This window comes from Gobio gobio (genome assembly GCF_949357685.1).
Source record: "Gobio gobio genome assembly, chromosome: 4".
Classification (NCBI taxonomy): domain Eukaryota; kingdom Metazoa; phylum Chordata; class Actinopteri; order Cypriniformes; family Gobionidae; genus Gobio; species Gobio gobio.
In genome coordinates, this window is record NC_137100.1 from 52,811,797 (window position 1) to 52,828,079 (window position 16,283).

A 16,283-nucleotide genomic window follows, 5' to 3' on the forward strand; every position below is an offset into this window, starting at 1 on the left:
CGCATATACTGAGACAACGTGTAGCATAGTAAAATACATCTGTTTTACATTGTTTTGAGGGATTTTAAGCATTTTAAACCAGGTGAGCTGAGAGACCATCATAAACTAGACCTCTAAGATCAGCAAACCAATTTTGGTTGGTTTATGTTGTTTTGTTTCAGCAGGTAATAAGTAAATTTATTTTAAGACAGACAACATATATTAATATGACTAACATCTACATGACTAAATCCAAACTATCCTGTCTTGGAAGGCTGTATGTAAAGGCTTTATATAGGCTATATATATTTATCTTCTTTTTAATAAACAGAACAGTGCGTAAAATTAGCGTTTTGTAAAAGAAAATGTGTTTTTGCTCATCGTCTATCTGCCTCGTTGGTGGCAGGGATGAGGGGTTTTCCTTTCTTGTGATTGGCTGTCTTTTTAGTGCACCTGTTCTGTCGGAAAACCCTATTGGCTAGCTAAGATGTCACTCATTTTCGCCTCTTCTTCATGCGCTTCGCGCTCTTAGCGCTGGAGTACCAGCGTGATTGTTGGCCTTTCTGTCTCAGGAGAACTACGCGAGTAAGTTCATTTAGGCAAAGCGAAGATAAAAATCAGACATGTTAACGCAAAAGCAGCGTCACAGGAGCGATGGGAACATTTCTGAGAGAATCAGCGGTGACAGCCGTTGGTTTTGGGCTCCCGTGCGCCAAGAGACGGATTCATAGGACGCGCGTCTACCCACCGCTCTCGCGCGGAGATCACCACCAACTTCTGCGGCGCGCGACTTCATAACGCCACCGGTCCGGACCGTTTTAAACTTTATGTATTGAAGGAATAATATCACCAGAGGAACAATGACAGTGACTTTCCCGGGCTTATATTAACGCTTTACCACTTTAGTAAAGGGTTTGATTCTCGTTTCTAACGGAATTTTGGTGATAGTTAAAAGGACACGGATGTTTTGAGGACGGCACCAACGCGAATCTGCCGCCGAACCAGTTACATTATCACATGACTTTCCGCAGGATTATGTTATTTATTCCACAACTTCTCAAACTAGACTATTCATAATGTCATTTTTGAACAATATACTACAACTCAGAAAGCCAAAGATGATCGCTGTACGGATGGCGTTACTGCACGCGCTCCTCATCTCGTCTCTCCACGGAGGTAAAGAAACATTTACGCACATTCAAAACTTGTTGCGAGATGGCACATTTTACATTTAAAATGTAAAAATTAAAACGACAAGAATCTTTCACGTATTCAAACAACTGTTATTGAGAGCAATGCCATGTCTAAGTGCGCTTTCATGTCTTAAGCAACAACAAAAAAGTTGCTGCAGACTGCTCCCTATTCCACTTGACCCATTTTAACATCTTAATTTACACTTGAAATATTTATAGATGAATACACGCACACTTCTGTGGCAAGTGCGTTTGGTCGCTGGGAGAGCAGCGGTGTGGTTTTGTTGTGCCAAGCGTATAAATAATAGAAATGTTGGTTTCTCACCTTGTTGTTTTGCAGTCTTATCATGAATTATGCACGTAGTTAGCTAGCAAGACAGAGATGTAGAAATATGATGACTGAAGCATCATGGACCGTGTTTTCTAACCAAGTATCGCGTGGAAACGACACGAGCTCCTTTATTCTCGGACATTTAGGAAGAGTGCGTCACGTACAATGTTTAGCTATTATTATTATTATTATTACATTTTAGAGTAGCCTATTATTGTGCGTAAAGTAAAGGTCTTTCTACTTTCTTAACAGGAGTATTTTCTCTTTGTCATTAATTTATAATATCTTGTTAAATTAGCTTCTTTTGGTAACAGTAAACAAGATGCATTTCATTTCAAGATGCCCTTTTAAATTGTTCAGATAGTGTTATATTTGAGTGGTTATTGAACACATACAAATATATTTGCTATGCTAAAGGTGAGCCACCCTATTTTCACCCTCCACAGAAGCAAGAGACAGTGATGAAATGAGCAGACTTGTGTCCCGGCTGCGTGCTGTTTTTATTCATCGTCTCCAGCTGAGGACCCACAGTGGCCTTCACATCTATTTTTACTTGTACTATCCCAGCAAGTCTGAAACTGGACATGTCATACAAACAAACAATTAGGCTGTGTGGGTGAGATAGAGACAGACAGAAAGTGTGGGGGATTGCAAAATTAGAAAGTATGTGTTGGAAGATCTTCCAACGCGAGGGATGACAAGTTTGTCCGAGTGTGCGAGGGCTTGGATGGAATCAGAGATGTTGACTCTTGAGACAGCACTTGCTGATCAAGCACCGAAACTGTCATCATCATCATTACTGTTTTCTTTTTTTCCCCAGCCTCCGCAGCAAACTTTACCTCACACTGCTGTGTGTAATGGACTGCATGCAAAGAGTACATCACTTGCAAGTTGAGACAGCATGTGGTTTGAATGCTTGGAATTGTATCCGGTGAACTGTGCAATATCCACAGGAATATTTGCAGATTTGTGTTTGTAGAAACATGCGGGGATTTTGCAAGCTAGTGGCCAGTTGTTTTGATATTTATGTTTTTTCTTTTAGTCTACAGAATTGCTGACATATAGTAGGATGGACAGTTTGAATTGCGCAGCATATGAGAAATGGAAGCAAGAGGCGGAAAACAACTAATAATGTGCATGTGTCTGTGTGAGGGTGGGAGCTTAGCCAGTGTTTGATGACTGAGGAGACGGATCTGTGAGTGAGTTACACCAAATTTGCAATTTGTCTTCAATTGAATCCCTGAAAACGCACCTGTTCTCAACAACGGCATCGATAAATCTGGGTGATGAAAGGTTTTTGTTGCTTCAGGGAGTTTTAGGAGCTTAATTGACAAAAGCAGATGGATGTTTACAGAAGGCCCGTCTTCCAAGTATGGCTTGGAGCTAATTTTTCTAGCTGTGTGAAAACCGACTGTGAAACATCTCTCATCTTCAGCAATCCCCTCCCTTCGTCGTCTGAGGGCAGATATCTGTGTGTTTCGGGGCTGAACCGCAGGTCTGAACAGTTGTAACAAAACCAGAGGTGTGATTAAAACTGTCAGACTATCAGGCTGTCAGACACAGTTGCCCTGCCACACAGACACACACACACACACACACACACACACACACGCACACATATGTACATGACACACACTGGCCGTGCCTGTGAGCCAAGCAAGGGGCCCATATGTTTGAGGGTTGGCTGACACCAGGGAGATGATTTGCTCTAGGGGGACTGTGAAGCCTAAATCTCTTTCGCTCTCTCTCTCTTTTTCTACTCGCTCATACAAACACACACAGGCATTCAGGCATGCTTATGCGCACAGACACAAACCCTCTTGGTGTGTTTTCTTGCTGACAAACTTTCTAGCAAAGCAATAAATGGTGCATTTTCGCTTTGATTCTTAAATTCGTCATGTTACATTCAAGACGGTGGTATACACAGCTAGGAGTGTGAGAGCAGGGAGTGTGCTTTTAATAATCCATTTCCAAAGAGGGGTAATCAAGACGATATTTCCCCACAGATTGGCATCCAGAGAGAAAAGAGGGATAGTGGACAGGAGGGGGGCAGATGAGTGAAAGTAATGACTGTAATCATCATCTCCTATGTTTTTAATTGAGATAATGACCCAGAGGAAGACAATAATACTCCCAAAGGAAAGATTTCTTTCCCTCCCCCTCCCTATTTCTGTCATTTCCCCCTTTATTTTTCTCCTTTCAATTATCTAGAAGTGACTGCCTGAATACATTGATAGCCCCGCTACCAAGATGGCTCTATAACCCCGAACAAAGGTGCGTCGTTATTCTGGAGTCTAAAGGCAAATGTTTCCTTAGGATTCCTCTGTTGTGTTCTCGTATGGAATACTTAAATGCGATTCTGTCACTTCTAAACCTCGGAGGTGGAGAGAAAGAAGTTTGCCTAGACGGAAATAATTTTCCATTACAACCGCAGAAAGACCAGTTAGCAAGTTCCCATTTTGCAAACGTAATAAAATTGAAAACTTTCATCTCAGCAAATTGATTTCAGTCGGATTCAGAAAGGAAGAATGAAGAGGAGCGGGGGAAAAAAAATCATTAGATCATTGAAGCATGACTGTACCATGGGACTTTTGGAATTTGCGTATAGTGGTGAGAACACATACATAAACCCCGCTTTACTTCACTCCGCTAATTCATTCACTCATTCTGTGACTTTGTGAAGGAGATTTTTGCATTAAGGAAGTGCAGTGACTTGATAGATTGATAAAAAGAAGGAATGAATAAATTGATATTTGTGACTCAAGAATTATCTTATCTCTATTTTGTTGCTTTGTAGAAAAATAGTTTTTCTCTCCTCCATCTTGCTACCTATTCGCAGGCTGCAAGGTATATCTCTGTCATTAACGACTCTCGGCCGGCAGTTCATTTAACACGCACACGCCCTCAGAACGCCTGAGAAATGATTGCCATTATCATCAGCTAGATTCCACATATTCTCAAGCTCTCTTTAGGATGTATGGTAGCCATATGGTATTGGCTCTGGAAATTAGAGGTGCACTTTTGTGTTACTAGTTGGCTATCATTCTCTTTTTCTTTCTCGCTATGGCAATTTTCTCTATCGATTGGGCTGGGTTCTCTTTTCTGTGATGTGAAAAAGGGAGAGCGAAGGAGGGGGAAAAAAGAGGATACTAGAGGTGTTAGAGGTGGCTCTTGTTTGTGTAGATGGTATAATTAACGCTCATTAAGAGGGTGATGAGAGGCTTAGGGGTGATGCTACTTGTTAGGATAATTAGAGTCAAATAGGCCTCATTATGCAAATTGGGAGGAAGTATGATTCTGTCAGTGTTTACCTGAACTCTGTCGTAGCGATGACCTCAGATAGAGATGACAGTGTCGAGTGAAGCAGTGTATCTAAAGAAAAGACGAAGGGGGGATAATGAGCTCTTATAGGGAGTGAGGAAATGGAAATTAAATAAAGAATGATCTATTTAAGAGATGTGAAAGAGAAAAACGAGTAATGAGATGACAGAAACGAGGGAGGATGGATGAAATCTGTAATCAAATATAAGCTCCAAGGGCAATAAAGAAGCTGCTCCATTTTCAAGGAAATGAAATGTTTCTCAAATTATTTTACCGCAGAGAGATCGGTGGATAAGCCTTTCAGGGCAACTCCGTTGCAGAGAGAAAAACAACTCTCTTTAATAGGATAGGCGGAAATATTAAAACAAAATTCAATGCCCCCTAAGCAGCAGTGTCAAAGCTAACACCGTGAAGACCAGTCGATGTGTCAGTATTCTCACATTCCTCTAGAGAGCACTTCTGTAGTGATCTGCAAAGCATTTTAAAGCTCTAGAAGCCGGAACTCTTGCCGGATTTTATGTATTTATGAGGCTTGTGTTCTCTATAGTTGTCCGTGAGGCACAGACCTCCGCTGTGGCTGAGGTGTGTGTGTGTGTGTGTGTGTGTGTGTGATGGATCGAGGCTCTCGTTAACCGCAGGCCTCAGTAGGTGATTACTTCTCAACATGTTGCCTTTCCTGCTGAGTTTTGGCATGACACACACACACACACACACACACACACACACACACACACACACACACACACACACACACACACACACACACACACACACACACACACACACACATGATGAGACCTAAATGACTTTGCTCAGAGTTGGGTGGAGCGCTCACAGCTCTGAGTGTATGTGTGTACAGCCCATCTTGGCACCAGATCACTCCATCACTTTGCCTGGCATAAGTTCTGTCAGATGGTCTGTCTGCTTGGCGTGACCTTACTGCTCTCTGTACGCCTGCAATGCAATAATAGATAAACAATGCTTCTGTTCGCAACATAAAAGCTTTCTTCTTGAACAACTTAAAATAGAAAGAAACAAATTAACATTCCGCATGGTGCAAGACTACATTCTGAATGTTTTGCGCTGTCTCTCAAGCAATTTCCGTTTCTCTCTGTTGGTGACCAGATGAACGACAGGCTGTATGTTTTGTTTCATTAAATAGTTTTGATAGAAAAAAAAATTCAATTTTATTCAGCCAATTAGTATAACCAGAAACAGATGAAGTCATGTCAGCTTTTATCAATGAATATACACAACCATTATTATAGATTGTAGCTGTTAGTAGTCGACAGGATCAGCATTTCAGATTTAGTTTGCCCTGTCGACATTTTCACTAGGCCATCTACAAAGAAATGTGTTCGAATTATTCATAAAATATTAATTTCATTGCCATGTTTTTATATTTGTTATAGGCATAGATATTTTTCACAATCTTAATTTTTTTTTTACTTATACTTGTAATCGACATGAAATGAAAATTTCTATTTTGTAAATGCATGTTATAGATCTTTTTGTGAATGATTTATCCTTTTTTTTTTGACCTTGTGATCAAAATCTCATAACTTCTCTCTGGTAACGTATGTTGGACTTCTCCAATCATTTAGTCCGCTTAAACCTCGCCCCTTCACAATTGACTCAAGCTTGCATTAATTTGAGAGTAAAACGCACATTTGAACTCCTATCAGCTGACACAAAACTATATCACACTGGTCCCAGAGCAGTGGACCATGCTTTTTGTTTAACCAATGTGTGCAAAAAAACCCCCAAATTGAACTAGTGCATTATAAATATGCCACGTGTGAAACAAACAAGTTTTGTAGCACAACACACTCTTCCCCAAAATGACCTTTTGATGTTGTTAACACTGACATAAAGCTTGGCCGTGTTTCATGGAGCAGGTTAATGATGGTAAATATCATTGAGATTGTAAAGCATGATTTGTACCATCCATGGAAATTTGTGATAAACTTTTGGCATTTCTGACTGTACCGATCCCTGAGACAATCACATCTTTGTGCTTGTGTGTGTGCATAATAATGCACCTTTGCTAACGCCTACGTCCATGCGTCACATGGACACACACAAGCTCACAATGATATTGATGCACATCTGACATTTTGAGGCTCCATTCGTCTTGAGAGGTGGGGTTGGGGGGGGTGTTGGGTGTGGGGTGGGACCGGTGACATTTCATGCAGCCATAATGTTATTCATTATGGCAGAGGGGCACTGGAGAGGGTACAGCGGGCGCTGCTTGTGTGCACCACAACCCATCTGTCTCTCTGCCCCCCTCTTTTCCTTTCTCACTCCCCCTCTCTCTCACTTTCTGTGGGTGAAATGGCAGCAGCGTTTTTCCTTTCACCCCGAGGCCTCAGATATATCCCCGCCTGCTTTCCCCTGATAAGACAAACCTACAGCACTTACCTTTCCCTCTCTACTGTGCTCTCTCTTCTCCAGCTTCTGCTTTTGGAGGCAGAGAGGGGTGTAATCTTTGGGGAACTTTACGTAAGTGCAGTAAAAGAGACCTGTGATATTTGTTTTCACTCAGAATTCTGCTGTTTGTACCAATGCCTTGAGTGGCTGTTAGGAGTGATTGTACTAAGGAGTGCAGTTATTGTTACGTAGCCAAGTAAATTGCCATCTTTTAAAAGTAGAAAAGCAGCATTTAATATACACCTTGTGAAATGATTGATGGTTGTTTCATTTGTGCTGTATACTTTCATCATCATATTTTAAGAGTTTTGTTTTGCTTGGCCTTGGTTTGAACCAGTTGCATCTGTAAGAGGACTGATTGAACGCTCAAGCGGCTATTCTGCTATAGCTAGCGCCCACTTACCTGGCTTTCTGCAAATCAATTACATCACCTAATTAATATTCATGAGGCAAGCTGATATGGTTTATAATGTGTAATGCTATCACAGAAATAAATTAAATTTTAAAATATATTCAAATATAAAAGTTATTTTAAATTGTAATAATATTCCACAATATTACCCCCCCCCCCACAATTTTTGTTGCATTTCTAATCTAATAAATGCAGCATTGGTCAACATAAAAGACTTCTATCTAGTCGTCTTTAGAAAATCTGATATACTGTATATTGGCCAGGCTATATCATTTTACTCAAGTAGCTACATTTTATATTGTGCAATTTCAGAAAGAGTATGTGTCTATTATTAAATTGCATTATGTTATAGTTACATATTGTTATTTATGTTATCAACATTGTCATCCATCTGCCACCATTCTCCTTAAGGCCCGGGTATACTTCACTTACCGCGCCCGGACGCGTCACGTGCGCAGCCCTGTCCGCGCGTCTTTTAAAGTATACTACACAACGGATGCGCGCGGAGGATCGCGTTCGACACATGCGCAGTAAAAAAGTGTCTATGCTCTACCAGACATCGGAGGGCAGCACTGAGTCCTGTCATCAAAGGGACATTTGCTGGGCATGATCGGAGAAGAACTGTAGTGGATCCATCATTGCAACATAGTTTGGAAGAAACACTGAAGAATCAAAAATTCTCTCTTTTTTTTCAAGCGTGTTGTTTTTAAACCGGTCTTTGCACACTCTTCTTCGACGGCTGAACACTGTGCTCAATACTGTGTGTATTGCCACCTAGTGGACTCTTCTGTACTGCTGGCGCATGCGCTGTTGCACGCGGACCGTCCGCGCGGTCTCAAAATTTGGGCTGCGCGCGGACGGGGTGTGCGGCCGGCCGCGAGCCCTCCGAATGACGAAAATTACGTCATGCGGGCGGTGCACGAACGCGGACGGCCGAAGTATACCCGGGCCTTTATATATAAACGAGGGCTTTGACAATAGCAAAATCTGTTCGGCCCTTATAGAAAATGAGGTTTTATTGTTGTGCTGATGTTTTGTTTTTGCCCTCTTGCGTCTCTTGTAATGTCACCATACGCTTGTGACTCCTCTCCTCAATCCACGCGCTGTTAAACTGCTCAGAGTTCTCTCCGCTCTCCATATCTTTCTCTATCTCTCCCAGCTGGCTGTTTAAGTGCTGTTTACTCGTTTGCCATTCCTGAGAGAGGTAATTAAGGATGGTACAAAGAGAGAGTGGGGAAGGAGAGTTGGTTTTATTACCAAAGAGTTCCATTTGCAGTCAAATGCTCTGTGTGCCTTTCCTCTTCTACCTACTTCTCTTTTTTTTCACCTGCATCCCTTTTTTTATTCCTCCTTCTCCCTCCACTTTACCTGTCTTTTTGCTGTCATACAGCTCTTCCACGTGCACTCCTTCTCAATTTTGCTCACTGTCTTCTCTCTGTCTCTGATCTTTCCCTTTGTTAAACCTGTTCTCTCTTGGCAGAAAGGATGTCCAGACCTGTGTGGTAGAGTGTAGTTTAGCCCAGGGCTTAACCTGTAAGTATCCCTACAAGCAGACAAGATCAGTCTGTATGGGTTTCTCTCAAGAGGGAGGGCAAAGAGAGTGAGGGAAATTGAGAAAGAGAGAAAATCATTGTTCGGGACTCATTCACGTCTCTATAGATCAGAGTCAAAATCTTTTAGTTTTGAGCTGCTGCTCTCTTCCCTGAAGCCTGAACACGAAGAGAATCACCCTCTCTGTTTTTTCTTTTTCACATTCTCTCATCATGGATAAAATAATTCTTGAACTAATCCAAGTTTCTTTCCAAACTGTTCTGAAAGAACTACATGCATGCATACACACAGGTTCTCCTATTAGTTTGTATCCTACAGTGTGTAGGAAGGCAAGAGGCTGTGGTATATATTTGGCGAACTGCATGATTTCTATATTTCACGCACAAATGCAAACATATGGCAGGACATAGAGCATTGGAAGATCTCGAAATGATGTGGACATTCCCTTTTGACAGTGGAAGTAAGTGCATGTGTTAGTGCACGAGGGAAAGGGAAAGCGCTTGTACTACTTTCAACATTTAGTGAGTGTGTAATTGTCTAAAATAGCTTTGCGTCCCCAAACTCCCAACCATATAATCACAGTAGAACAACGCACTGAACATTAAGAGAGTGAGAGAGGTAACTTAAGACAAGTTAGATGAGACTCATCACCTCTCCATGCGCTATTCATCTGTCCAATTTCCTGTGTAGATTCTTTGTGTACCTGACCTCTGAATTCTGCTGAAAAGTGTTTGTGAGTAGTTTGCCTTTATGCTAATCTGAAACTGGAGAGAGTGCTAATGTGGCCTGGAAAGCTTCTCTGTTTACAGAATGAAAGAGAAAGAATGAAAGGATGGATTGCATCAGTTTCTTCCTTAGGCTCCTCACCTTTCTTTCAACCCAAACCTCAGCCAATTGAATCAGTCATTGTCTCTTTTATCTGTTGACATCATTTAAAAAGTACAAAAGGTCAGAGCTGTGGCTAGTGCATGTCTTCCAACATATAAAGCTGTGGTGCTTATTAGGGATGTTGGTTTAGTTTTTTTTTCCTGACCAACAACCAACGCTCGCTCACCGAAACATTAACCGTTAACCGACAAGATTGTTAATTAGACTAGTAGTATTGTATGATGAGTTTTGGTTCATTTTTGTGACGCGCTCCACAAACAAGTTCATGGAAAGGAAACCGAGACGGCAGAAAGCTGCATCCTGTTTGTTTTCTTTATTTTACGAAAGCACAATGTGTTGTTTTGTTTTTATTATGAGTGTACACAAAAAAAGTAAACCAGTGTACACAAATAAAGTTAACCAGTTTTGAATGATGACTTTACTCTTATCAGTATGACGCTAAATGACAGAGTATTTTAAGTTGTTTTCACCTAGGGCTGCACAATATATCGTTTTAGTATCGATATCACAATGTGCGCATCCAGCAATGTCAAGTTTAGGGGTCGTAGTTGATCCGTTATCCATACGGGCCAGCTGCCCCGGGTTCGGAATGCATGTGATTTTAAACTGCAAAGTTTAACCATCATAGAGTGGAAGTTTATAATTTGCATGTGTTTTTAAAGTCCTGTCAGTTTAAACCTCAAGCGCAAGAAGACTGGAACTCACACATGCACACAGAGCCGTGCAGACAGCATGTGAACGCCAAATTCTGTTCTCTTTTTGAACTTGAACGGACATATGCATGCAAAATTCTGTCAAAATGCCCACCTTGGGCCGAGTATCCCCATAAACACGTCGGTTATGTGTTGTGAACAATTAGTAAAGAAAACGGATGCATATCATTATATTGCATCATGCATTCGTCTTAAAGTGACAGCAGCCTAATATACCTGCAGCTGTTTGTCACCAATGTTAATCAAACAACAAAAGAGAAAGAGAAAATTACTCTTGGAGCTTTAACAAAGAGAAATTGGATTGATTAATTATATTTGATTTATACAGTCTATGCAGTGTTATTTTACATTTATTAAAATTATTAAATGTCTGTACCTGAATACAGTTAGATTTACCTGAAAAACATAAAGCACTGCATATTTAATTTGTATCTTTGTTTTACCCTACAAAATCACCCCAATCATTCTAGAATGATTCATTCTTTCCAAATAGAGCTATTTAAATCTGGTGATATTGTTTCATGCCGCAAAATATTGCACGTTTTCTTTTCCAATTTCGTAGCCCTAGTTATAAGGAAACAATTCAAGTGATCACCACACACACACACACGCATGCGCGCACTCACTCACGCGCGCACTCACACACACACACACACACACACACACACACACACACACACACACACACACACACACACACACACAGACAGAACATATCAGTTCTAACATTGCTAACTTGACATCGCAGATTGTTCATTATCAAAATAAAATACAGTTAACCAAACATATTAAAAGTTACACTGCTCAATTTAAATAGTACGTGAGGACAATCTGTGCTGCTCAGCGTGACCAATTGTTGCGCATGTGAAGACTGCGATATTAGAATGCGAGTGAAGTACAAAGCCTAGTTTACATGATGATAAATCATAGTTTAGCATTCAAATACATCTCGAATATGGAAACATTTAGCTTTATGCTGAATGTGAGAGGTAGGCTTCTTGGGCCCTAATGCCAGTTTCTGTTTCTGTTTCAGTTTCGCTTTAAATAAATTTGTTTTATTTTCCATGCGCGTTCTTGTCTGAATACCATTAAATTAAAAGGATTTGTTGTGGAGTGAGGGGAACTAAAATAGCCTATATCTACGTTTATGGTGGTTATGTTTTTTAAACATTTTAAAATTTTACATTTATTTCTTAATGTAATAATAAAATGCAACCTGTATGCTACTTATCCATTTTTATTTGTGTAGCATATTTAGCCATGCAGCAAACTTTTTAAAATATCTTGGAAAATTACTTTAACCACTTTTTAAACCGTTTAACTGATTTAAGTGTAAATTCTTACTGTGTGCGTCATGGCTTTTTCATTGTTTCTTGTCCAATCTCTCAGTGACAGGCATAAAATAGAACTAATAAAACTATCTTTTTTTTGTGTTTTTTTTTGGTACAGAATGTTAGTGCTGTCCTGTTTAGAAATTGGAGGCGTGATGCTAGGTTGTTCTGGGTGGTTGGCAGAGCATTGATGTACGGTTGCTAGGTGGTTGCTTACTGGCGCAAGTCAAAAGAGCCCGCTTGCAAGACTCTGATATTCTGGTCCCTAGGTATAGCTTGTGTCCCTCCTTCAACGCAAGTCAGAGGGATTTTATTCTACCCGTTTTATCATCTTCCAGGTGAAAATCATAGGTTGTATTCCTTACTTCTCTGAAAGCTGCACTATTTGACGTTTCATTCTTATCAGCAGCACAAACATTGCAGTTTAATATTTTAGCATTAGTGTTTTTGAACCAAAAAAACGAATATATGCAGTAGTAATAGTGATTCCTGCCTTGGAAAGCACCCCTAATAAACACATGTTGTTTTGCATAGTGTGCACGTTTTGAGAGTTTCCTTCTAGGTCATTGAGCCAAACCCAGTTGCTTTAATTTCAAGATATGCAATGTATTCAGGCTTATACCAAAAAACTGCATTGTCTGGAACCCGGCAGGGCTCAGGGACTTAGTCTCTCCTTATTTCCTCCCTCATCTGCCTACTCACACATCTCACGTTACAGAACCAGTAGACTGTGAGACAAAGCCCCCTCAAAGCACACTACAAATGTTTTGTTTACAGATATCTGATAGTAAATTTACAGTAATACAGTTATAAATCAATTGAACATTTTAAATCCAGCATATTTGTGTACCATTTATTTGCTATAAATTGTATTAATTGTTTCAGACATCGTCTATTCTGCTCTCCTAGTTATTGGTATTTGCCATTAAAAAAGAAACCCATATCTGTTAATTACTAGTGCTGATTTGTCAGTGCAAAGAAAGTCTGTGGCATCCTATATGTGTGTGTGTGTGTCCGTGTGTCCGTGTGAAAAGTGACAGTCAAATACTGTACATTTACCAAGCTTAGGCACAGCTTAGGGAAGGTCCCTGGGATAAAAATGAAATTACATTCATTATCAGAGGTTAGAAATCCTCACCACTCTATTTGGATTAGATCAGATTGGTGGGATCGTGTGTGTGTGTGTATATATGTGTGTTCTTGTTCGTACATTTGCCAAAGGGTATAACCGGGCCAGACAGGCTAAGTGTTATCTGTGTGTGTGTGTGTGTGTGTGTGTGTGTGTGTGTTTGTAAAAGAGAAAGAGTGCGAGAGAGAGAGAGAGAATATTATGAGTCAGAGAGAGAATCAGTGGGCTAAGATTACATGTCTGTAGTACAGTTTAAATGTGAGTTTTTATTAAAAGAGTCAATAAACAGACAAAAGCACTTCATTTTTACGAAGCCCAACATGGCTCCTCTGAGAGCTGTTACCAGGCAGGGGAATAAATAGCATGAATATCAGCATAATGGCTTTGGAGGCGACAGAGAGAGAGAGAGCCAAACGCTTCCCCATATAAAGAAAACATACTAGTCTATCCCAAATTCAATCTCTTTCTCTCCAAAAGCTAGCCATTCTGTGACGAGGAAGCACAGAGCTAATGCGCCTGTCTCTCTGTCTATAGAATTCTTTTCATGTTCTCTCCTCTTTTATATTTTTGTTCTTGCGTAATGTGGTGCCTCAGATATTTGGAGCAGCAGTCAAATTAAAAACACATCAGAGAATTGTGGGTAGTGCAGTTTAGGCTGTGTGAGCAAGCACATTTTTTTAGATTTTGGAGCTTAACAAGCATGACTTGTATTCTGCATTTTCATATTCACATTCATATTTATTTTCAGTATGTGTGTGTGTCTTTTTATGCATATACTACCACAGGAATTAACACTGAGTGGTCTTAAAGGAATAGTTAACCTGAAAAAGGAAAATATCCTGGGTGATCTTTTCCATACAGGGTCAACAAACTTCATTGGTTCTTGCGTGTTTTTTAATTGTAGGTTTTTAAAAAAAAATTCTATTTAAACTTAATTATGATTTTTCATTTTTGAGTGAACTTTTCCTTCACAGCTAAAATCAGAGCATGCTTTAGTCGATGGTTTCCTGGGATCAGGAATTGTTGTTACCCCCTTTTTCATGAAGGCTTGAAAGCAGTCATTTGAAGTAAATTATTTGTTTGGATCTGCAATGAAGGCTACAGTTTCTTTGATACAGGAACAACAGAGAAGGTAGTCCTCAGTTGACATACTTCACTCAGTGTTCACCCACTATCCATTTAGAATTATTTTCTTCCCGACCCGAGCGATCCCGCTAAATTTAGATGTCATTTTCAGAATCTCATTTAAATTTCCCCTACAGAAAGAAAGAGACTGAGGATAACAAGTGTAAAATGTTGGCTATACAATTATTTTATTTTGTCAACACTGTCAAAAATGCAGCAGAGAAAAATAGGCTAAATCAAATACGACATCTGTCACTCAAAATTATAAGCCAAAATACAAACAAATGAAATTTGTAATAAATAAATAACATATAAACGAAAAGTCTTTTATATGAATGAATGACTGAATGAATGAATGTCGCTCACGGACGACGGTCCAAGTGCCTAAAGTCTCCTCCAGAACTCCAAAATCTGACCACAAATGCTGAATGTTCTCTCTAAAGGTACACTCGTGGCCGGGATGCACAGAACAATTTTTCTATATATTATTTTTTTTAAACGTAGGCCTATACATTTTTTACATTTTTTGTTATGCAAGTTATTTGTAAATGAAACAAAGTAATACTATACATTTGTTTATTTTCATCATGTAGCTTGAAATGTGTAGGCTAAATAAAAGAGAAGTGATTGTTCTGCACATTGTTTATTTTTGTAATGCAAGTTATAATTTGTACATGGAACAAATTCTTCTATACTTTTATTTTCTTGTCATGTAAATAAAAATTTGTGAATGAAAAATTGTTCTATCCATTGCTTAAAGGACTTTTTACAACAATTTACAAAATAACTTAAGTTTAACATCAGAAACAACAGAAATTTCAATTAACAGCAGCTAAAACAGAAGAAAACATTTATACACTTTCATTGAGCTGAGCGGGAGACCCTGGTGGTGCTGGGCCGGGATGGGCTGCACAATAGAGACCCTGGTAAGGCCTCTGCCAGCGGGACATCATCTGGGATGAGTGCATATTGCCACTGTCCACTGCGTTGTCTAACAGGTTTGCAGGGCTGACTCAGTCGACGGCTTTCATGTCATAAAAAGTACAATATATGCCTCTGAGATGATGTGGAGTTGAATAAAAAGAAGTACTTAAATAAAGTATTGGACTTAAATACAAAGTAAATGTGAAAATATATTGTAACAGTTACATTTAACATAAGAAATAAACTAGGTTAACTTATAGTTGCTAACGATATAGTGGCATTGAATATTTTAACCATACATATTTTACCTGGTTATGGTCCGGTCTCCCATCATCGCTGGCTTTGAAGCATGTCAAAATCCAATAAAAACGCTTAAAAAAATAGTGTAGTGTAGGTTTAATGAAAAAAAATTGCATCCATTTCTCTTTTTAAAACCCCCTCATAAACATCCGCTGTCAGTTGTCACACAGCTGCTAGGCCATTTAATGACGCTCAGTTCAGTGTTGCCAGGTCTGGAATTGGGATACGTTTACACTGTTTCTGTGGGTAGTTTGTAGCCTATAGTCCGCATTGTCTTTTGCTTTAGCAATATTTCTTCCAATTAGTTCAGATGCAGAAAAGCATTAGTTGCACGGTGGACCTGATCAGAAATCAAACCCACAGGGTTCAGTGATCCATCTAAACATTATAATCTGCTCATTTACCTGGATATGTACTATACTTTTACCCCTCTTCAGGGAGACCAAAGTCTGTCAGCTTATATGTTCTGGCACCTTTTGACCTTTCTCTGTCTGTTGAAACCATCACAGCTGAGAGGGCACAACATCACTCTCTCAGGTCTTGTGTTTACGAAGAGTTGAATCCTGAGCTTCCTGCGTGACAACTCACCGCCTGAGGTATTTTTATAAAGCTGTGTATCAGGGGTTAAAAGCATTCTCGGAAAAAGTCTGAAGAAT

At 39.8% G+C, this 16,283-nt stretch overlaps 1 protein-coding gene across 1 annotated transcript in view; it reads left to right on the top strand.

The window, feature by feature from the left end:
* The first annotated feature begins 515 nt into the window (after positions 1–515).
* LOC307125938 (transmembrane protein 132C) overlaps positions 516–16,283 on the top strand; it is a 263,410-nt gene continuing 247,642 nt past the window's right edge. Inside the window, exon 1 of the mRNA XM_079816194.1 lies at positions 516–1,155. Coding sequence (XP_079672320.1) covers positions 1,056–1,155 — 100 coding nt within the window. The 5' untranslated portion in view covers positions 516–1,055. The remainder of the gene's footprint in view (positions 1,156–16,283) is intronic.